The sequence below is a fragment of the Anastrepha obliqua genome, chromosome 2, assembly GCF_027943255.1.
Source record: "Anastrepha obliqua isolate idAnaObli1 chromosome 2, idAnaObli1_1.0, whole genome shotgun sequence".
NCBI lineage: Eukaryota > Metazoa > Arthropoda > Insecta > Diptera > Tephritidae > Anastrepha > Anastrepha obliqua.
Genome location: NC_072893.1, coordinates 36,099,942 through 36,124,181, shown reverse-complemented (window position 1 = coordinate 36,124,181; position 24,240 = coordinate 36,099,942). Strand labels below are relative to the sequence as shown.

Sequence of the window (24,240 nt, the reverse complement as noted above, 5' to 3'; positions counted from 1 at the left end):
GTCATTGCCTGTCGAGGGGGGGCCGCTCTTAAAAAAAAACATTTTCCATCATTTGTTGTTTCATACGCAAAGATTCGAATCTATGCACTCCCGACTGTTGGTCGCCAACCTATTCGGCTATGGCAGTCGACGAACTATCGAATACACAGCACAAAATACCAAATAATAATATCGATTAAATTTCCACTTTTCCTTTACAGCACTGATTTCAATTGGTTGAAAATGCTACGCTTTTACTGGGCCTACGAGACGGACACTGTTTATACACGCATGGCCTCCGCCAATATACCCTACTACTATGAGTACTTGGGTGCGGGTGGTGTATTAGTGTTAACGCCATTAACAGATCGCTGCTACCTCTGTTTGATGGGTGCCTTGCAAATGGATCTGGGTGGCGCACCGGCTGGCCCAGCAGGCACCGGCAAAACCGAAACCACCAAGGATTTGGCTAAGGCCGTAGCCAAGCAATGTGTCGTCTTCAATTGCTCCGAGGGCTTGGATTACAAAATGATGGGTCGCTTCTTCTCCGGATTGGCACAATGTGGCGCCTGGTGCTGTTTCGACGAGTTCAATCGTATCGATATCGAAGTATTATCCGTCATTGCACAACAATTGATTACCATACGAAATGCCAAGGTTATAAATGCAAAACGGTGAGAGCTCAGCGTTGAGATAAAACTCCAACAGTTCTCACACAGCGAATTAATCTCATTTCAGCTTCATTTTTGAGGGTCGTGAGATTAAACTCAACAAATCCTGTGCCGTATTCATCACAATGAATCCCGGTTATGCGGGACGCACAGAGCTGCCAGATAATCTAAAGGCACTCTTTCGTCCGATGTCCATGATGGTGCCAGACTATGCGCTCATCTCTGAGGTTATTCTATACTCGGAGGGTTTTGAATATCCAAAAATTCTGGCCCATAAAATGGTGCAAATGTATAAGTTGTGCAGTGAGCAGCTCAGTCAGCAGAATCATTACGATTTCGGCATGCGTGCCGTCAAGTCAGTGTTGGTCATGGCTGGTGCATTGAAACGTGCTGCGCCCGATCAACGCGAGGATATTACACTAATCGCAGCGTTACGTGACTCGAATATACCAAAATTTTTGGCTGAGGACGCTGGTCTTTTTCGTGGCATACTTAGCGATTTATTTCCCGGCGTGGAACTACCAGATTCATCACATCCAAGTTTGGAGGAAGGTATGATGGAGGGCCTACAACTGAAAAATCTACAGCCAGTGGCGATCACCCTACGTAAAGGCATACAATTATACGAGACGATGTGCGTGCGTTGGGGTGTAATGTTGGTGGGACCGACAGGTGGCGGCAAGACAACGGTGCTGCACAATCTTGCTTTTGCACTGAATTATTTGTATGAGAAGGAGGTTTCGGGTCCAAACTTTCGACCAGTTACAATGCAAACCATGAACCCGAAGGCGGTGCACATAAATGAGTTATACGGCTTCGTAGATTCTAAGACGCTCGAATGGCAAGACGGTCTATTGGGTTTGGCTGTGCGCACTGCGGTGAATGTAGAAGGTATACTAGGAGAGATACTCGTAATTAACTAATTATTTGATGGATTTGCTTTTTTGCAGAGGAAATACATCAATGGATCATTTGCGATGGCCCCGTCGATGCTGTGTGGATCGAAAATTTAAATACCGTATTAGATGACAATAAAATGCTATGTTTGGCCAACTCCGAGCGCATCAAATTAACCGCCTGGGTGCATATGGTTTTCGAGGTACAAGATTTAGCACAAGCCTCTCCAGCCACTGTCTCACGTTGCGGTATGGTTTACGTGGATCCCGATGATCTAGGCTGGCTACCGCTAGTCGATTCGTGGAAATCGAGCGATATCCAGAAAAAACTGACCGAAGAACAAATGGAATTTCTTTATAATCTATTCACTAAATATTTCAACAAACTATTAAAATTGGCTCTCAAACATGGCGCCTACATGATACATCAGGTGTCAAGCGCCAAAGTTTGCCTACTATGCGAACTACTGGCATCTCTGATTGAACAGAAGAAGTGGATTAATAGTCCCGCAGATGAGTATAAACCACTGATGAGTAAAATGTTTGGTTGGTCTATATTATGGGCGATCGCCTCAAATTTCAAAGATGCCGAAAAGGATGGATTTGAAATCCACATCAGGGAAGTGGTGGAGGGGGACAATAATTTCGCGTAAGCTAAGAAATGCATTTATTTAGTAAAGCTTCGAGAATAAGCCAACAATTTCGCACTTACTCAGCTTTCCACAAGGTACAATCTGGGACTACTATATCAATATGGAAACTAAGAAATGGGAAAACTGGAATCTAATAATTGAACAATTCCATTTCGATCCTGAAATGAAGTATTTCGATATGCAAGTACCGACTGTGGACACGACGAAATATGGGTAAGTATTAAAAAAAATATTATATTACTATTAATATTATATAAATGGTTATTTCTGTACTGCGACCTGTACTCTCGCCTACTCAAACAGTTTTAGGCTATTAATAAATCCTTACTGATGTAAGCTTAATTTCTAACAGAAGGTTCGAATCTATAAACCCGCTTCCCTGGTAATTTAGTCTACGTCATGCCACTACTTATATTGAAACATTGTTGTTGTAGGTTAACATAATACTTTACCTGTTAATCTAAATTAATCCAAGACCGAATTGAGTAAACAGATGTTGAGTTTGCGTGCATGCTCAAAGTCGTCCCAATTGCGCAATGAAATTTCTCCTGTGCAACATATCTCTAGGAATTTTAACCGTTTAACGATTTAGATGGGACATTCTGAGATGCAGACAGCTCATACAGTGAACCGGACTTGAAAATCTAGTGCGTAGATGAGTAGAACCTTTTGGATGGTAGAAGTGGTGCAGCTGGCTTTGAGCTTCACTCGTTAAAGAATGATTCACTCTTCTCAATACCCTAGGAGCCACGAGCACCGTTTGCCTGAGCTGGCTAGCAGGGCGTAAAGGCTAGGATGAAAACGAGCAGCAGACTGCCAAGCGAAATTACGCGCTACTTTAAAATTCCATGCACCCGAAGCCCTTGTGAGATGGGAGAATAGGGAATTCTCGCAACACTAGATAGAGAACCTAGGGCAGAGGCGCGCTAAACAGTTTATCCCTCTTTCCAGAAGAATATCGAATAGGCTGATAAACCTGGATAGACAGGGCTTACATACTCTTGCTGGAGATTATACAGGACATTGTAGTCTTCGCTCTGGTTTCAGGAAACTAAGGTTACTAGAAATAAGCGTCTGCCGTTTTTTTCGAACTGGATAATGAAACTCCAGAACATATTTTCTGCGAAGATGTGACTCTAGCAAGACGAAGACTCATACATACACTTAGGTGGTGCCACTCGAAATCTCCTCAGATATGGAACAAAAATCGTGAGAAGTTACTCAAATATTTCAAAAGCCTCCAATTTGAAGTTTACTGTCAAGTTCAATAGACCACATCAAAGGTCGCTGTGCAATATGGCTCAATATTAATAATAATAATACTAGATCTGGGAACACAAAGACACCTTCTTGAATATTTTTGCAAAAAGCGTACGCAATCAGGCCAGAATTTATTTAAAAAGCCAACTTCTTGGTTTGTGATTTTAAGAGATATTCTCTAATGATATTCGTGCTTGTAATAGTTGTTTAAAACTCATATATCTACCCACCTTCGCTAGTCCTCGAAAGGTGCTGGTCGTTAAAATATTCATAGTGTCAATTTCTCTCCCACTTTTTTCTAAGTAAGCTTAACATCTCGCAGCACTCGATATATCTTTTCAGCATCTGTGTAAAACAGGACTGTTTCGGAATCTGCACGGGCATCAGCTGTCTGTTAGTTGGCTAAATGACAGTCCAGAGTATTGTTCACAAGTGCGTGGAAGGATTTTTCCGAGAGTAAACGCGTAAAAAGAAAATCAGTAATGGATTTCAAACGTAATAGTCTGATTGCATTATATTTGGCTGGAAAATCACAACCAGCGATGGTTCAAGAACTCGAGCACCTTAAAGTAAATAAAGTTTTTGCTTATCGCACCATTACTCGTTGCATACTAGATACTGGTAGCATCGCGAAACGTCATGGAGGTGCCCATCAAAAGACTGCAACGTCACGTGAATTGGTCCAAAAAGTGAAGAAGCGACTTGAGCAAAATCGCCGTCGAAGTGCCAATCAAATGGCGAAAGAACTGAAAATATCTGACTGTAGCATCCGCCGCATACTAAACAATTATCTCAAAGTCAAGCCCAACAAGATCCAAAAGGCGCATTATCTCCAAAGCAGCAACAAGTCAGACTTGAGAGAGCGAAGGAGTTGCTTCGCTTGACCGAAAGCCGGCAATTTCCGAACATTGTGTTTTCTGACGAGAAACTTTTTCAAATTGAGCAATTCGTAAACTCCCAAAACGATAGGGTCTATTTGACCCACCGTTCATACGAGAATTTGAATCATCGATTGGCCACCAGGAGGCGGCACACGCCACAGGTAATGGTTTGGGCCGCTGTAACCGAAGATGGGCGCTCTGCAATCGTTTTCATCGAGCCTGGCGTCAAAGTAAATGAGAAATATTATCGGGAAAGTATTCAGGAGGTTGTTTTGAAAGGGGCAGACAAGCATTTCGGTGGCAGATCATGGACGTTTCAACAGGACTCGGCACCGTCTCTCAAAGCTCCAGTGAACCAAGAATGGCTAAAAGCAACATTCCGAACTTCATATAGTCCACACAATGGCTCTCAAATTCACCAGACGCAAATCCGATGCATTATTCTCTTTGGATCATTTTGGAGAGCAAAGTCCGAACTAAACGATTCACCAGTCTCGAGGCGCTGAAAAAAGGCATTGTCCGCGAGTGGGCTAAAATACCAGCAAGTCACATTAGGGCAGCTCACGACTCGTTTCTGATGAGCTGATGAGTTCTTGTTTATAGCTGAGTAGCCTTAAATCGCGATGCATGACAAAATCTTATATTTAAGACTCGCCTGCAAACTCCAAAAACGCGATTCATACATCATGAAAACTTCTCGTGTCGGATTGGGTTTATTGATTATTATTATTAGTCAAGCGATGAACTTTGTTGTGGAAAACAGATGGAGAGGCAGATCTATATGTGTCTGCAGCTACAGCCAAGTTGCGCTCATGGCCTTAGACAGCCCTCCAACCACATCAGGGGTAGTTAAGTCCTGTAAATCCAGGCTGAACTATATCGGTAGACATAATAGCCTGATACTAACATGGGTCCCGGGACCCGTGGGTATCGTGGGTAACAAGACCTCTGACTCTTTAGCTAGGATGGGCTCTGAGGCCGTTCTGCCACTCCCATCTGCAGCCATCAAAGCCACGGCTAGCAAATAGGTTACTACAACCCACAAGCGAGCTTGGCAGGCTAAGAGAGGCTGCAGATGGTCAAAACTGATGTTACCTGTCATGTCCGACCGACTGTCGCAAAGCAGAAGGGCCTGCAGACAGCTGGTTGGACTGAAGACGGGCCACTTTCGGTGGGCGAAGCACATGGAAAAGATAGGCATCTCAGATAGTGTACTCTGCCCATCTTGTGAAGAGGAGGATGAGACGGCGGACCACTTTCTGTACATCTGCCCGCCTTCGCTCGAATCAGGCTTCAGGTCTTTGGCACTGATGTGTGCGACCTCGTTGGCTCCTTGGCACCCCAAGATCTACTCAGATTTCTTCGGAGATCGGGTAGATTTAAAGAAAATTAAAAAGGAATCCGAGTGCAGTGCAATGGACTTAATTGTGTCTGAGTGATGCACTTGCTAGTTGTCCCGACAAAAAAAAAATATATTATTATCATTCCTTTATTTTTTTAATATTTTAATTGGTTTTGGTCGATGTTCACGATTGCTGTTCTTTGGCATTTACTTCGCTAGCTTCTAGCTAACACAAACATCTATCAAAAAGATGTGAAAACTTTAGCGAGTCATTCAAAGCTTTTTGCTATTTCTCGTTTTTTTCTTCGATCTACTATATTTGCTAAAGAAAATTGTACTCCGAGCTGTATGTATAAGTAACTCATCAAAACAACAATATTCTTTTAAACCTCGTCCTCAGATACGTATCAGAGCTGCTCTTCAAGCGCAGATTTCCCGTTATGTTTACTGGTGACACCGGCGTTGGCAAATCCGTATTAGCCGTTTCCGCACTCAAGAAACTCTCAAAGGGCAACGTAGTACCGGTACTTTTGAACTTTTCCGCACAAACGAGTAGCGCGCGTACACAGGAAATGGTCGAGGCGCAATTGGAGAAACGAAAACGTACACAACTGAGTGCACCATTTGGTAAAATGGTGATCGTTTTCATAGACGATGTGAATATGCCGAAACTCGATACGTATGGGAGTCAACCGGCGATTGAGCTTTTAAGGTAAGGGTAAAGAATTAGATAAGCATTTTTAAATAGTGAAATCGGACATAGGACCTCTCGCTTCTGTTAACAAATTTGCACGATCATAGCCTTCCATGGCCTTAGCGATTCCATATTAAGTGATCAAAGTATTCCGACCATTGTCGTAATTTTTTTTTTCAATTTTTTTTATTTGTTGGCTTGAGTTTAGCAAGAAATAACCTTGAAAAATTGTTTCCCAAACAAAACTTTTTGTAAGTTATTTATTCCACAACAAAAAAAGTTCTAAAATTAAAAAAAAAAACAAAAACGATGTTGAGAATTTTAATATAACGTTTTTAAAAAGTGATATATCTTCGGTTCTTTTTAGCATTTTTATAACATATTTTTAATTTTTTAGGATAATTTTTAGGATAAAAACAATTTTTTCAAACAAAAAAAATTTATAAAAATTTGTTTGTTTAGAATGTCTGAGAAAAAATTATGTTTTGTCATTTTTGATAACTAAACCCCCTTTGCTTTTCAAAAATCACAATCAAAAAAATGTTTTTCCCAAAAGGTTGTACAAAAAAATTTGTTTTAAACTATTTTGTCTACAATAAAAAAAAAGAAAAAGTTTCAAAATTAAAAAGGACGATGTTGAGGATTTTAGTAAAGTGTTTTTAAAGTGTGATATATCTTTGGTTCTTTTTAGCATTTTTATAAATAACTTTTTTTAATTAAAAAAAATGGTTCGAAAGAAAAAAATACATAAAAATTTGTAAATTAAGAATATTTGGCAAACAATTTTGTTTTGTCATTTTTGATAAATAGCCCCTTTCGTTTTTCATGTTTTTCACAAAAATTTGAACAAAAAAATTTAATTTTTTCCCAAAACGAATTTTTTTTAAGTTATTTATTCCCCGACAAAAAACAAAGAAAAAGTTCAAAAATGAAAAAACGATTGAAAGTTTTGGGATAGAGTTTTTTTTTTTTTGGTTGAGCAATTTTTGATAAGTAAAACTCCTTTTGTTTTTCAAAAATCACAAAACAATTTAATTTTTTCACAAAAACAATTTTAAGTTATTTATTCCACAACAAAAAAAAATTTCTAAAATTAAAAAAAAGGTTTGAGAATTTTAGTTTTTGTTTTCCAAAAATGACGCAAAATGTTTTTCCCAAAAATTAAAAAAAAAATTAATTTTTTTGCTAAGTGATCAAAATAAATTTTGAATGATAATGAAAGTTTCGGTATAGAGTTTTTGGAAAGTGATATACTTCGGTTCTTTTTAACATTTTTATATATTTTTTTTTAATTTTGAAGCAAAAAATATTCTTTTAAATAAAAATTCATGAAAAAAAAATTCACACACATTTTTTTAAGAATATTTGAAAAAAAAAATGTTTTTTAAACATTTTGAAAACTAACATTTGTTTCCACCAAAACTTTTTTTGAAGTCAGTTCAAAAATTAAAACAAAACTGATGTAGAAAGTTTTGGTATAGAGTTTTCTGAAAAGTGATATATCTTCGGTTCGTTTTACCGTTCTTATAACTTCCTTTAAATTTTTTCGAATAAAATATATTCTTTAAAAAAAAATGAAAAAAATACATAAAAATTTGTTTGTTAATAATGTTGGGAAAATTTTTTTTTTGTCATTTTTGATAAGTAAACGCTGTTGTTTTTCAAAAATCACAAAAAAATTTGAAAGTAAAATTTAATTTTTTCACAAAAAAATTTTTGAGTTATTTTTTTAAACCAAAAACAAAGGAAAAGTTAAAAAATTAAATAAAACCGCCTTTTTTCCAAAAGAAAAAAAAATTATTTTTTTTTTGTCACAATTGTTTGGGAAAACTTTTTTTTGTCATTTTTGAAAAAACCTCTTTTTTGTGTTCAAAAGTGACCAGAAAATGTTTATACCAAAAGTTTTAACAAAAACTTAAATTTTTTCCAAAAAAAAATTCAAGTTGAATGCTTTTACTAAAAATTAAAAAAAAAATTTAATGTTATCCCAAAAAAAAAATTAAGTTATTTTATCCACAAAAAAAAGAAAAAATTTCAAAAATGTAAATAAAGCCGGAGATATTTTACTTTAAAAAGAAATACAAAAATATTCAAATTTGAATAAATTTCGAAACGATTAAATTTCTCCAGTTTACTACTCATTATACACAACCACTCAAATAAACCAATTTTCAGCAAACTCGAAGACGATGTCCAAAATGCTTGGATCACTTAGCATGGACCAGCTCGCCTTTGAAGCTAAAGTAAAATGTTTTACAGCATCAGTGTCATTTCTTAAAGCCCCACCTCGTATATCTAAGCTCTAACGTACACTAATACTGCTCCTAATACTCCACAGGCAATTTCTTGATTTCAAAGGCTTGTACGATCGTGAAAAGCTCTTCTGGAAGGAGATTTTGGATGTAGTACTTGGCTGTGCTTGCGCACCTCCGGGTGGTGGCCGAAATCCACTCACGCCACGGTGAGTTGACAATCTTTCCCCTCACACACATATTATAAACTTTTTTCTTCAGTTTTGTGCGACACTTTGCGCTCTTCTCGCTGCCAAAGCCGAATAATGACACGTTGACGACTATATTCGCTGGCATACTTACTGGGTAGGTAAAAATAAAAGCTTTCGCTGGTTTTGTGTAGTTGCCCTCTATATTTTTGCTCATTTAAGCAGCTGATTATATAACCTATTAGCAATTAAATCTTTTTCCGTAGCTTCCTAGACACCTTCTCGTCCGTGATACGCCCGCTCTCCATACCGATTGTCAACGCTTGTGTCGAAGTTTACTCGCGTATCTCGAACGAGATGTTACCGACTCCAGACAAATCTCACTACATCTTCAATTTACGTGATCTATCCAAGTGCGTGCAGGGCATTCTACAAGCAACCAATACCCATTACAATCTAGAGATACAAGTTTTGCGGCTTTTCTTTCATGAGACAACACGTGTCTTTCATGATCGCTTAATCAATGATGAGGATAAGGCGCTCTTTAACAATATCATGCACGAAGTCTGCCTCAAACAGTTCAACAGAGAAGTAATGAAGCGGGACGAACCGGCCATACTCTTTGGCGACTTTATGATATTTGGAAAGCCGAAAAACGAGCGCATCTATGAAGAGATCGCTGATCACAAGAAGTTGGAGAGCATTTTGAATGATTACATTGTGGATTATAACTCGATGACGGGCAAGAATATGCGCTTGATACTTTTTCAGGATGCTTTGGAGCACACAGTGCGTTTGGCGCGCTTGCTCCGTAGTGATCGTGGTTATGGTTTGTTGGTGGGTGTGGCTGGTATGGGTAAGCAATCACTGACACGGCTGGCAGCACATGTCAACGAGTATAAGTGTCTACAAATCGAGCTGAAGAGAAACTATGACATAAATGGATTCCATGAAGATCTAAGAATCATTTACCGCTTTGCAGGGGTGAGCTGGAAAGTTAATGGGCGCATTCCTTAACTCATAAACTTAAATTCATTTATTTCACAGATTGAAAATAATCCGGTGGTTTTCTTAATGATCGACACACAAATCGTGGAAGAAGAGTTCCTGGAGGATATTAACAACATGCTTAACTCGGGTGAGGTGCCCAATCTCTTTGAAGGTGATGACTATGAGAAAGTTATATTGGATTCACGTGAAGCGTGCAACGCAGCGATGGCTGGGGTAAATTTCTTTACGTGCGACTGCATTGTGTTATTGCTAATCTGCTGCTTGTACAGGGTTGTAGTCGTGATGAAATCTATAAGTTTTTCATCAATCGCGTACGCAATAATCTGCATGTAGTTCTTTCTATGAGTCCAGTTGGAGATGCTTTTCGCCGGCGTTGTCGTATGTTTCCGTCCTTGGTGAACTGTACAACGATTGATTGGTTCTCCAATTGGCCGACTGAGGCACTGTATTCGGTGGCATTGGGCGTGCTGCAGGATATCGCACGTGACAAGAATGATCGCATCGCGCTGGCTAGCACCACCGTATTTATGCATAAGGTAAATGAGGACAAAATAATTTTTAATTTTTTTTCGATATAAACTTTCGCTAGAGGGCTTTCAGACCAGAGAGCTTTCAAATTATCTTTATGTGGAGCTCTACAAGAATATTAGGAATCCAGGCTAGTACTGGGAAGCAGCTGTCCAGATTTAAAAGTTAGAATTTTGCGTAGTTGTATTTTGATTCGAATTTTGAAGCCAATGAACATAAAATTGGGCCTACATAATGCGATCCATAGAATGGCACACATTTTTGAGAAAAAATTCCATCCAGGTGATACATCGGAATTCGTAAGAACTATTGCCTAGGAAAGCTTCTCTGACACAACAACTCGATGGAGCGCATTTGGAAAACTACTTCCAAAAAGGCGATCGGCTATCATGCGAAGAGAGTTCATTCTCTTAAGATAATACACTGCATAAAACCGGTCATTGCACGTTCCGAAATATTCTATAACGTCTACATTGTATTTAGTGACGTACATAAAATAAATCAATTTTCATGACAGCAGATGCGAAGAAGTCGCCATATTTGCCATGATCTAAGCACTAAGCAGAAAAAGATCACATGGGCTGGGCAAACTTTTCTTATGAAGCCATGCTGCATCTCTCCAAGTGCTTCGAAATAGTAAATTTAAAACGTGCACTGCGTGCATACTAAAGATCTGACTATTGTACCAGCGTATAGCATTACGCTCTACCTTTACGCGCAAGACTCATCCTAAGAGTCACCGAGCCACAATCCTCAATAAATTTAACTGGAGATGTTTAACCGTACCACAGTAGTGAGCACTAACAAGCCTTATAAACTATTAAACTCAAACAATTGAACTCATAAACAAACTCACCAAACGATCAGATAACTCTCCAGCTATCCTCGCCTCTGTCACTCTCCATAAGCTAATCAATAAGAATTAGCGAAGTTCATTATGAATTAGAGAAGTTCTTCGAAATATAGCATAATACAGGGACACTACTACTACCAGCATACAGGGTTTAATTGAAAAGTAATGAGCCTTCCCGCGCGGAGCGTCTGCCAAGCGATCAACCGAATCGGCTAGTGGGGGAAAAGACCGTTGGACCTTCCCCTTCCACTAGAAACCGGTCCCAGTTCGCTGGCAACAGCGGTGCAGTCAACATCGCTCCGGGCGTGAAAGCTGTTTTAAAAGTGTGTTAGGATTTTGCAGTGGCGAAAATGCAGCGATCGTTGGAGCAACTTTACTCGATCAAATTTTGCATAAAGCTAAACAAAACGAGTACCGAAACCATTGGGCTACTCAAGGAGGCTTACGGGGACCAATCTCTGTCCAGTGCCCAGGTAAAACGGTGGCACAAGTCGTTCAACAATTCAGCCCGACCTCGTCAACAATTGGACCCTTCATCACGACAATGTGCCGGCGCACACCGCCTTCCTCTGCACCTCTACATTGGCCAAGATGGGGATTTCGGTGTTTCCCCACCCTCCCTACAGCCCAGACCTATCCCCTGCGGACTTCTTCTTGTTCCCGCGCCTGAAAAGAAAGCTGAAGGGAAGGCGTTTCGACTCCATCGAGGCGATCCAAAAAACTGTGACAGCCGAATTGAACGCGATTCCGACGGATGAGTTTAAAAAATGTTTCCTGCAGTAGAAGGACCGCTACCAGCGGGGTACTGGCGCTCAAGGGCCCTATTTTGAAGAATATTAGTTGTACATATAAGCCAAGGTTTAATAAAACTGCTTAAAAAAAAGAAGGCTCATTACTTTTCAATCAAACCCTGTATTTTTAGGGGAGAGACACGTTCACCAGCCACTTCTGCTAACCTAATCTATGATAAGATAATTCTTGCCCACAACGGGCTTCGAACCCTGGTCCTCATGAATGGTAGCCGCGCACAAACCATTAGGCTACGGTGGACGAACTAGAAAGCATATATACTCGTATAAATATTTTCCCTTTAACACCTATTGGAGCGCAGGGCGTCAACTAGACCTCTTCACCAACGGACACGATTTTGAGCTATATATCCCAGTTTGTTCAACGTAAGACCAAGAGTGGTCATTTCAGATTCTGTTGAGCTGATGCGTGGCCTACCCACTCCTCGCCTAGCTTATTGGAAGGGTTCCAATGCAGGGCCTGCTGAAATAACTTTGCTAGTCCTACACTCAAGCCAAGCTACCTTCGAGGGTGACCATGCAGCCGAGGTGGTAAATTTTATCTACAGTTTCATGCCGTTGTGCACCCACTGCAACCAGCTCTGATGTAAACTCGCTGAGATGCAGCGCTTTCGTTTTTATAGCGTTGATCTCGATGTCGGTACCTTGAAGCTTTTCCTGCATGGCTTGAGTATGCAGTTTCCGGTCGGAAAGTTTATAAGCTAGTAAGCAGATATCATCCACGTATGCAAGTGGCCTGAGAAATTGCTTGTTTTTCTGCCACTAAATGCCTTTATACTGATTTTCATTACTGAAAGCAGCTCACATCCTCGAGGGCAAGGAAAAACAAAATTGGGAACAACATGCATAGTTGTCGTACACCGCTTAACACTTGGAAAGGCTCACATACCCATTCTTTGTGCAGGACGCAGCAGCTAGCGTCTCTGTAGCTCTTCCTTGTCAGAGCAATTAGCTTATCTGGGTGACCTCCTCTTCGCAGACAGAACTATTGCCTCTCGATATTTACGTAGTCGCCACCTTAGCGCAGAGATGAACTTCTACATAACTTTCCTTGATTGTTGTAACGAACGTAGCTCATTAATGCATACGCGTACTAATTTCGAAGGAAAGAATTACTCTGTAACCTTTCAGCAAGTACTTCAAAGCTCGCATTGTCCATTGAAATAAATATTTTTTAATTTCCCACATTTTCTAAACAGACCGTCGAAGAGGCATCGGTACGTTTTTACAAGGAAATGAAACGCCATTACTACACCACACCAAGCAGCTATTTAGAACTGCTTAAATTGTATCAGAACTTACTAAAGATTAAGTCCGATGAGATAATCGCTAAACGAAAACGTATCGCAAATGGTTTGAATAAAATTTTGCAGACCAATGATGTTGTAAGTACTCACTAATTTTGGTAGTCGGTATCAAAAATCTACTTTCCAACTTATTTCAATCTATTCGACATTCCCACTCCATACAGATCGCTGTTATGCAAAAAGAATTAGAGGTTATGGTACCACAACTAGATGAAAAATCTGCGATTATGAAGCAATTGGTTGATCGCCTTAGCTTCGATACCAAACAAGCGGATCAGGTGAAGGAAGGCGTAATGCGCGATGAAAATGTAGCAAAGGAGAAGGCCGCAGTTTGCCAAGTGATTTCGGATGACGCCAACAAAGACTTGGAAATCGCTATGCCAGCATTGCGTGATGCAGATGCAGCCTTGAAAAGCTTAACAAAAGCAGATATTAATGAACTAAAATCCTTCACCACACCACCCGCTTTGGTACAGTTCACCATGGAAGCGGTGTGCATCTTGCTGGGCTCTAAGTACCTACAAACATACAATTCATACCAAGGGTAATGAGTGTATAATGAACGAATATTCATATTTTCAGAACCGACTGGGCCTCTGCTAAACGTATAATGGCAGATGTGAATTTCTTGAAGCGCCTAGTTGAGTATGACAAGGAACACATCAAAGAAGATGTGCTTAAGAAGTTAAAGAAATATATTGAGCACAAGGACTTTCTGCCAGTGGTAGCTATTGATCTCAGTTTCCAACAATTCCTGTATACAATTATGCATTCTTGCTGCAGAAATTGGAAAAAGTGTCAAAAGTTGCGTCCTCTGTCTGCATGTGGGTCATCGCCATGGACAAATTCTCTAAGGTCTACAAAGTAGTTGAGCCGAAATTGAAACGCAAAGAAGCAGCAGATGCCGAACTCAAAGCCATTATGACTGTGCTCAAGCAAAAGCAAAAGGAATTGGCTGCTGTAGAGGCTAAAATTCAAGCACTACAAGAAGACTTGGAGGAGAAAAATCGTGAATTCAAAACCATACAAGATGCAGTCGATCTGACATATGGGCGCCTAAATCGCGCCGGTCGCTTGACCTCCGCTCTATCCGAAGAGGAAATACGTTGGAAAGAAACAGTGAAGGTAACCAATCAACAGCATAATCTTTTTGCATCAGCACTAAGTGCATGATCTCTTTTTTGTACTTAGACTCTAACACAAGATCTGAAATGTGTGCCGGGTGACGTATTGGTCTCGGCAGCTTGCGTCGCTTATCTGGGCGCTTTCTCGACTGAATACCGCGATGAAATGTGCACGCAATGGGTGACCAAATGTCAGGAACATCAAATACCATCAAGCGGTGAATTTCTGTTGCTCAAGGTGCTTGGCGATCCATATGAAATGCGTCAATGGACCATGGATGGTCTACCTAAGGACACAGTGTCGATTGAGAATGGGCTCTATGCAACACGTGCACTGCGCTGGCCACTTATGATCGATCCACAGGAGCAGGTATTCACTTATGAGTGTCAATAAGTAAAACTTTCTAATATTAACTTATACTCGGCCTGATTTGTAGGCTAATCGCTGGATTCGCAACAAGGAAAAAGCAAATGGTCTGATCGTCTGCAAAATGACAGATGGCAATTTATTACGCACATTGGAAAATGCTGTGCGCCAAGGACTCCCAGTGTTACTGGAAGATATCGATGAGAACATTGATCCCTCCATTCGTCCAATTCTGCAGCGAGAGACTTACCTGTTTGAGGGACGCGTCTATTTGAAGTTGGGCGATATGGTTATTGACTATGATCAAAATTTTAAGCTTTACATGACTACGAAATTAGCGAATCCACATTATTTGCCAGAAATTTGTATTAATGTTACGCTGGTGAACTTTTTAGTTACAGAAAGTGGACTTGAAGATCAGCTGTTGGCGTAAGTTGAAAAGTTATACAAAACGAGGCAAGCGGTAAAATATTTACCATGAGAATTTCAGAGAAAGAAAATTCGCTTTCGTAAAGAGAAAATGAGCCATCGTGAGGCACTTTCAGACATTTATTTCCCATCGATTTTTCTAAACTAAGCTCTTCTTCATGCTCTGTAAACTTTGTAAGACCCCTTTGATTACAAACTTGATCAGAAGGTAAAAAGTGAAAGAGAGGAGATCACATTTCCTTTAAATCATTGTTTTAGGTACTCAATTTTTTGTTTTAAATCTGGCTAAGCGTGCACCCCGAGCGTTGTCTGGATCCCTAGAAAGAAAGAAAGATTCCTGCATTGCAACCTGCCAGTAGGCGAATTGATTACAATACAGTCAGCCATGCCCAGTATGTGGATATCTTTCATTCATTCGTGTGCGCTTGCTTTTATTCTCAATCAAGCTTTGAATTCGATGAATTGGCCAACTGTGGATTAGCGACTACCCCACAGGGACCAGAACCAATAATCGAAATCAGTTCTACAAGAATCATGAATTGGACCAGCGATTATGTACGCAATTTATATAAAAAGCGACAGTCCGGTCTAGAACGTTACAGAGTTGCAAAGTGTTTTGTGAGGAGCCCGAACATAAAACTGTCGAACTTTTTTCTAAAACTTGGTAGAAAAGACGTTAGACACATAAGGATACAGGCCCTAGGGTCAGCAGTACAAACACCACTGAAATCATTAAGGGTCCGATTTGCCTGTCTCACTTGGAGAAGCCGGATAGTACTAAACATTTTCCCTGTGAATGTCCTGCCTTTGCCAGAAAAGGCTGCGAATTTTGGGTTCCAATGTCAATTCATTCCCTCAAACTGGAGAATATTTTCAGATTTGCTAAAGAGTCTGGAAAATTCTCACAGGACTAGCTATCTCTGTCTCTGTCTCTTTTTTTCTTTTGGTTTTTGGTGGAGGAGGTAAGCATCGAAAACCCTTGGCCATTGCGGCCGTCAGTGGGAGACTTTAACCCGAACAAGATTGGGTTTTCTCTTGTCCGAACAGTTGCTCCTCCCGGAACTTTGCGTTAAGTAATACGTTTGGGAGGCCGTTATGGAGTATGTTAACTGGAATCAGTCAGTCTCTGTCAGTACGAGAATCTGTTCGTTGCGTCACGTAGAAGTCAACTTCCCCGTGCTTCCTTCGGTACCATTTCGCTATGTCTGGTACCAGCTTGTGCGTCCAACGACCATTTTTTGAATGGTCCTAGCATTACTACACTCTCTGATGGTTCGCTGCCTCTCTTCTTCTTTAATAATACCGAGTGGTATTTCGCGCGGTAGTTTATACAGCCTCTGCAGCTTTTTGATCGAGAGATCTACAGGCGTCCCTCGTATAACACGGTTAATTCGTACCGTACTATATCGAAACCGTGTTATACGAAACAAGGTATAGTATCGAGACCTTGTCTTGTGTTATATCGAAACCGTGTTATACGAAACCTATAAATAAAGGCAATGTGTATCGTGTTATGTCGAAACCAAATCTTCAGGTGTAAAATTTTATGATAGCTGAAATTTCGTTCCAAATACTACATAAATGAAAAAGGAAGTTACCTTGAAGTTTTTATTAAGAAAACTTTATCAACTTCATTTACAAAGGACAAAATGCATATGTACTCGTACTTTCACTTCTCAAAACGAAATGAGATATTTTTTTATAACAATGAATTTGGGGTATTCCCCTTATTGAACGGAAAAAAAGTTCAAATATAAAATCCATATTTTTCAAAATCGTGTTATATTAATATCAATTCTTGTACCGTGTAATATCGAATTCGTGTTTTACAAGTACCGTGTTATACGAGGGACGCCTGTATAGGGATTTTCCTCGATATGGTTGCCAAGGCATCGTCTGAAACAGTGCGATAAACGCTCGCCACTCTAAGCGCGCTTAGTTTGTATGTGGTTCTTATTTCTTTCATACGCGATTTTTTCGCATTTGCCCAGATCGGGCTATCTGTGCTTTTTTGCTGACTGCCTCACAATTATCCTTGAATGTTATTTTTGGGTCAATGATGACTCCGTGGTACTTCAAGTACATCTGGGTCCTTGTGGTGTGCTCGCCTAGCGTAATCACGATCTCTTCACGTGCCCTCTTTTTGCTTAGCAAGACTGCTTCCGTCTTCTGCGCTGCAAGTTCCAGTTTTGCTGCTACCAACCGTTTTCGTATACGCGAATTGCTTGCGCCATTGCATATGGCCGTCAGTCGCTCAAGATGTTTATCTACTACCACCAGCGAGATATCATCAGCGTACCCAATAAGTGTCTCCGTCTCTGTCTCTGTCCCTGTCTCTCTCTGTCTCTGTCTCTATTCTATCCTATCTCTTTCTCTCTGTCACTTCTCTCCTTTCTCCTTGACTATTGACTCTTTTACTTTCTAGAGCTTCGAATGCAATGAGCTTTTAACGTTACCATTCTCTCGGCTTGCCATTTTCAAATTTCATTGAATCAAGTCGGTCTACATCACGCAGGCCATCAATATATGGACTACGAAGCCCACTTCTGAGGTAAATAGACAGGTCTTATCTAGAAGGAATGAACACAAAACTAGGTCCCTCATTAAACCAGATCGAGTTTCCATTAGTAAAGTGGTTGGTACTGTCACCGGGCACTTTCTAATGTGACCTGAAATCTGTAACCATCTACAATATTTGACCACATCGCGAATTAGTGAGGAGGCTTGTGCCAAACAAGTCGTATCACAATGGGCTCCACACCCTTATGGAGAGTGCCAATGACCGTAACCATGCATCGCGCTAGGCAGTACTCAATTTGCTTGTGATAATTATGAGTTTTTGAATAGCTTAGATTTCACATCCTACTCGCATCTTTGTTTAGAAGTACTCTTACAACAATCTGAGGATTTATTAGCTGCCCGTTTTCTTTTTCGCGGATCCAAGGTGTTCGTTCACTGCTGACTCATAAGTTGAATATTTTATACTGAACTCAAAATAACTTTTTTTCAAGCTCCCAGCCATTTTTTTTTCTCATATTTATTGAAATGCTTACCAAACCCAAGATCTGCATATGTTTCATGGAAACAAAAATACTGTAGATATTCAACCAACAAATATTCTTCAGCTTCCTTACAAAAATCTAACCATCAAAGGCTTGGACTTGCAAAGGTCACGTGATAACAGAGAAAATACAGAGCTCTAAAGGCTGAAGCCAAACATATTTGATGTGGTAGCCCCAGTTGCAGTACTGCAGAATTGAATCGTCTTGCATCTAAGAAATCGTTTATAGAACTCCCCTATATTTTCCACAGAAACCTTAATTTCCGACTAGTGTTAACTTTTAAACATTTCCCTTTATTATTTATAAAACTAAATCTAAAATTCTTCACACTTCTCAACATCTCTCTTTTCATCCAGCGATATTGTGGCCATTGAACTGCCTGCAATGGAAATCCAACGCAACGATCTCATTGTGAAGATCAACACAGACAAACAACAGTTATTGGCATTGGAGGATAAGGTGCTCAAATTGCTCTACAACTCACAGGGTAATATTTTGGATGACGAGGAGCTTGTTGAAACGCTTAATGATGCCAAGGTAAATATTCATCAATATCATCTTCAGCGGATTGCGCTCACCAACAACTCTCGTCTAACGATAATCCGTTAGGAAACCTCGCTTATCATTGCAACACGTCTCATCGACACTGAAGAAACGGAAAAAGTTATTACGGCCACACGCGAAAAGTATCGTTCGTTGGCTTCACGCGGCGCCATATTGTATTTTGTAGTAGCCGGTTTGGCCGATGTGGATCCTATGTATCAATACAGTCTTAAGTACTTTTCACAAGTGTTCTGTAACGTCATACGTCTGGAACATCCTAAGCAAACCATCGAGGAGCGCATAACCCAGTTAAAACTTGATGAGTTAAAAGCGATTTTCGAAAATGTTTCACGCGGTCTATTCGAAAATCATAAAATTATATTTAGCTTTTTGTTAGCGACGGCAATTGAAAAGCAAGAGGGTCGCATTTCTCAAACTGATATGAATTTTTTGACGCGCGGCAGAGTGGGTGCCGTGCCTTATAAACCAAAACCAGACGAATGTTTGCTAACCGACGAGGATTGGGAGACGTGCATCTTTCTGGAAGAGGAACTGCCGGATTATTTTGGGGGCTTTACCTCGGCACTAACTAAGCCCTTCTATCTGCAAATACTCCATACCAAGGAGGTGAGCCTGAATAGAAAATCGTAATGTAAAATTTCGTCACTTATTGTGTTGTTGTATTACAGGTTTTCAATTTCTCTGACTCAAAAGCTACACCCGTGGACACTTGGAATAAACGGCTTACTATTTTCCATAAGCTAATGTTTATACGCATATTTCGACGCGAGCGCTTCCTACTCCATGTTGTGGTGTATTTAACCGCAACCGTGGGTAAATACTTCACGGAAGCATCCGCAACAGGCAACCAATTGAAAACTGTGTATGTAGTAATGTAACACAAATACAAAACTTTCCAATAGGGTCTTAAAATAACTTTTGCATAACCCCGAAGTAAAAGTTGTAGCGTTTCAAATCGGCAAGAGGGTTTACTAGATTTAATTTGATCCTGTGAGGGTATAGACCAATATATCTTCACTCAAACTTGACCCCAATAACTGTGAATACTGCATAATAGACTGATTTGGCTAATTTTGAAGAGATACTCTTAAAATATAAATAAATAAATAATTAGCGGGTACACTTCTGTTAGGAGTTGGCTGAGCTCCTTCTCCTATTTGTGGTATGCGTCTTGTTGCACAAATGGAGGAACCTGCAGTTTTAAGCCGACCCCGAAGGGCAAATGGTTTTTTATATGAAGCTTTTTCAGAAAATACAGAAATACACTCGGGAGTTTGCCATTTCCTGCCAAGGGGCAATCACTTTTAGAAAACTCTTTTTCTATCATTTGGCCGTTTCATGCACGAAAATTCGAACCTACGCACTCCCGAATGGTAGTCATGCACCATGCATTCGACTCCAGCGAGCGCTGATACTCTTACGGCTGTGATTTTTCGGTACTTCGACCGGCACAGGGGCACTCAGCAATGAAAATGTTCCATGTGCAGCTAGCCCGGAGCTGTGAAAGCCTTCAAATTGATTCTGTCCAATATGGGCGACGTTATTCCGGCAATAGAGTCTCGAATGTTACCCTCGAACTCATTCAACCACCAACCACTTTGGCTTATTAGCGTAGACTAAGCACTTAACAAAACCCAGAGAAAATAAACGAGTAATGTGAAGTTACATGATCGCGGTGGGTAATTGATGCACGCTCGTCGAGAGATGATCCAGTTGCCAGATATGTGGATATTGTCGAACTCTCACCACAGAAAGCGATACTAACGGATATATACCCGGAGCCATTGATGGTGAAGGTGGATATATTAATGCTTGGTCGAGCACTAACTTTAGTGACCTCTGAAAAATAACAATTGAAAAAACTTTAATTGCTATCTGGCCACTCGTTGATTTGGAATAACTTTCAAACATTGGTCGTTCGCAAATTTCCCCATTGTCAGCGCGTGACAAAAAATATGGTTATTTTTCGTTTTTAACCCTTTAACGGTCGTTAAATTCGAGTCCTTTATCAATAATAAGAACTAGAATTCGGACCACTTCCACCAAAAGATTTCTTGTGCCCTCCATTCATCACAATTCCCGTGACCTCTAAAATCAAGAATTGAGCTGGGTTGGGCTGAGCGTATGTGCCACATCACGCCGAGGTGTCTACTTCTTCTTCACGCTATAGCTTAGCATTCGAGATGAAAGTGTGTTGAAGTTTTTAATAATAACGGAAGTCTGTCGATGATGGTTGCACAATCCCAATGACCTGTGAGAATGCCTATGAGCATCGCATATTGTAGATGGAGAGACCAGACGAAATGCAAAATCAGCAGGACGTTATGGCCCACCTACAACCTCAAGCAATCGTCAACATGGTTAAACATTAAACGACGGGACGCCTGGAGACTAACGGCAGTCATAACCGCCTTTTGGTCTGTCTGAGAACAAGCAGCCAAAATGAGCATTCCTCACAACACATGCTGTCAAAGTTGTAAACAACCGGAGAAAAAGGAAACAATCTTCCATTTCCTCTGCGAATGCCCTGCCCTATAGAAAGACAGAATGTTAACCCTGGGCAAATCGCTGTTCGAGAGTCTCGAGCAACTGTCTAGCTTAGACGTAAACAGCCTAATAAGGTTCCTAAACCACACAAACTAGATATAGTCTAGCTGTAAATAACTATTAAACAAGTTGATAACGAGGATGTGGCAACAAAATGGTGCTGAAGCGCTAGTTGGATTCTGGATGAATCACCACTCCAACCAACCAACCAATCAATGTCTCGTAGCCATCACTCTTTGCTTCAAAGCTCTTCCGTGATGGTATGGCGTCCTAGGAAATCTCTGTTGCCAAAAATTACTCCAAGCAATGCACAATTGGCGACCGCAATGACCGAATAGGTTGGTGCGTGACTACCATTCGGAAATCCGTAGGTTCGAATCTCCTTGCATGAAATACCGAAATGTTAGAAAAAGTTTTTTCTAATAGCGGTCGCCCATCCGAGTGTGTTTCTATTATGAAATGGCTCATCATAAAAAACGATTTGCTGTTCAGATCGTCTTAAAACTGTAGGTCCCTCCATTTGTGAAGAAACATCAAGATGCACCCCTCAAATAGGGAAGGAGCTCGGTCAAACACCAACAGAAGTGTTATTTATTTTTATTTTCAATGTTCTTCCTTACACTTTTAGAGGTTCCGTTCGTCTATCACGTCTTCTTATTAATTGTCGCGATAACCCCTTATGCGATTTTGGTCGAGTATAACACAACGCGCTAGTTATTTCCTTCTCGTGCCAACTGGTGCCAGTCGGACAAACTAAGTGAAGCCAAGTCCTTCTCCACCTGATCTTTCCAACGCAGAGGAGGCCTTCCTCTTCCTCTGCTACGACCAGCCGGTACCACTTCGAATACTTTCAGAGCCAAAGCGTTTGTATTCATTCGAACAACATGAACGGGCCAACGAAGCCGCTGGATCTTTATTTGCTGGGCTATGTCTACTATATGTCGTCGTTAAGCTCATACAACTCATCGTTCCATCGCTCGCGATATTCGCCGTCGCCAACGTGCAAAGTTCAAAATATCTTACGCAAAATCTTTCTCTCAAACACTCCAAGTGACACTTCATCGGATATTGTCATCGTCCAAGCTTCTGCGCCATACCTTAGGACGGGCATGATGAGATCCTTATAAAGTGTTAGTTGTGTTCGTCGAGAGAGCACTTTACTACTCAGTTACCTAGTTAGTCCAAAGTAGCACTTGTTGGCAAGAGAGATTCTCCAACCATCACTACGTACGTCAATTAAATTTGTATTTGTACCATAATTTAATAGTGAAAGGAAAAACATCTTAGAGTAAATAAATACAGAATTGTTATGTCTCTATTGGAAAGCCAATCAGCTTAAACCCAATCTAAATGAACTCTCCTTTTCTTTCCCCAGTTTTGGTGACACCAACAACTTAACACCAATGGTGTTCGTGCTCTCCACTGGCTCAGATCCCATGGCCGCTTTTCTCAAGTTTGCCGATGAAATGAAATACATGGATAAATTCTATTCGATCTCACTCGGTCAAGGACAAGGACCGATCGCTGAAAGCTTAATAGAAAAGAGCTTGCGTCTAGGTCACTGGGTATTCTTGCAGAACTGCCATTTAGCTACATCGTGGATGCGTCAAATGGAAACTATTGTGCGAAATATCACATTGGGCATCAGCAAAGCTCATGAGGATTTTCGTCTATTTCTGTCCTCTATGCCAACAAAGAACTTTCCCATTAGCGTATTACAAAATTCGGTTAAATTGACCAATGAACCACCAAAGGGCATCAAAGCCAACGTATTGGGTGCACTAAATGATTTGGAGAAAAACTTCTTCGAGACACATGCGCTGCGTGAAAAATGGCGTGCCATTGTATTTGGACTTTGCATGTTTCATGCTGTCATTTTGGAGCGACGTAAGTTTGGACCACTCGGCTGGAATATCACGTATGAATTCAATGAAAGTGATCGTGATTGTGGTCTCAAGACGTTGGAATTCTTTATCGATCGACAAAAAGTGGAAGAAATTCCATGGGATGCAATTTTTTACATTAATGGCGAAATCACTTGGGGTGGACGTGTCACCGACTATTGGGATCAACGCTGCTTGAAAACGGTTTTGAAAACTTTCTCATCGCCGCGAATTATTGAACCTGGCTATAAATACTCACGTGGTGATCCCTACTATTGTGATCCACAGAAACTAACTGTTGATGAATATATACAATATGTACAAAATTTCCCAACGATAGAAGATCCGGAGATATTCGGCATGAATCAAAATGCTAATATTGTTTTTCAAACACAAGAGACAAACTTCTTCATTACAACACTCTTGATGGGACAGCCACGCGCAGCAGCTGATGAGGGGCAAGCGGAGGAAAATGAGACAGCGGTAGAGATTATTAACTACATACAAAGCGTGCTGATGACGAAGATAAAGCGTGATGATCTGCATGAGTCGCTGACAATTGTAAGAATATAAACTCTAAGGGCCGCTTTCTCAACTAACCAATAACGTCGGTTTTACCAATCGAAACGATAAACTGTTCTTAACTTGAAAGTAACCTCTAACTATGCGGGTTTTCTCAACTGTCTGACGAAGCTAGTTTCAAAATTACAGCAAGGCTAGCGTAAAAATTTATTTTTTAAATATCTTCGAGTTCTAACTACAGATTTTAAACGGCACATAAAGAAAACTTTAAATATTTTTATATGCTCGAGAATGAAACAAGTTTTTGAGAGAACGGCCGTGTGTCCATGTGAGCTGTATTGTTGAAAATTAGTTGAGAAAACGACTCTAAGTTAAATATGCCGATCAAAAATTTATTGATTTTTCTTAAATCAACTCC

General features: G+C 40.4%; 1 protein-coding gene across 1 annotated transcript in view; it reads left to right on the top strand.

Moving 5' to 3' along the window:
• Positions 1-24,240, top strand: part of LOC129237534 (dynein axonemal heavy chain 6) — a 43,244-nt gene that overhangs the window by 14,364 nt on the left and 4,640 nt on the right. The window contains exons 18-37 of the mRNA XM_054872341.1: positions 201-653; positions 718-1,541; positions 1,601-2,195; positions 2,263-2,412; positions 6,083-6,394; positions 8,715-8,837; positions 8,890-8,973; positions 9,083-9,800; positions 9,864-10,040; positions 10,097-10,363; positions 13,217-13,402; positions 13,489-13,838; positions 13,907-14,048; positions 14,108-14,449; positions 14,516-14,818; positions 14,886-15,244; positions 18,663-18,843; positions 18,916-19,476; positions 19,539-19,732; positions 22,793-23,861. Of these exons, the coding sequence (XP_054728316.1) occupies positions 201-653; positions 718-1,541; positions 1,601-2,195; positions 2,263-2,412; positions 6,083-6,394; positions 8,715-8,837; positions 8,890-8,973; positions 9,083-9,800; positions 9,864-10,040; positions 10,097-10,363; positions 13,217-13,402; positions 13,489-13,838; positions 13,907-14,048; positions 14,108-14,449; positions 14,516-14,818; positions 14,886-15,244; positions 18,663-18,843; positions 18,916-19,476; positions 19,539-19,732; positions 22,793-23,861 (7,390 nt within the window). The remainder of the gene's footprint in view (positions 1-200; positions 654-717; positions 1,542-1,600; positions 2,196-2,262; positions 2,413-6,082; positions 6,395-8,714; positions 8,838-8,889; positions 8,974-9,082; positions 9,801-9,863; positions 10,041-10,096; positions 10,364-13,216; positions 13,403-13,488; positions 13,839-13,906; positions 14,049-14,107; positions 14,450-14,515; positions 14,819-14,885; positions 15,245-18,662; positions 18,844-18,915; positions 19,477-19,538; positions 19,733-22,792; positions 23,862-24,240) is intronic.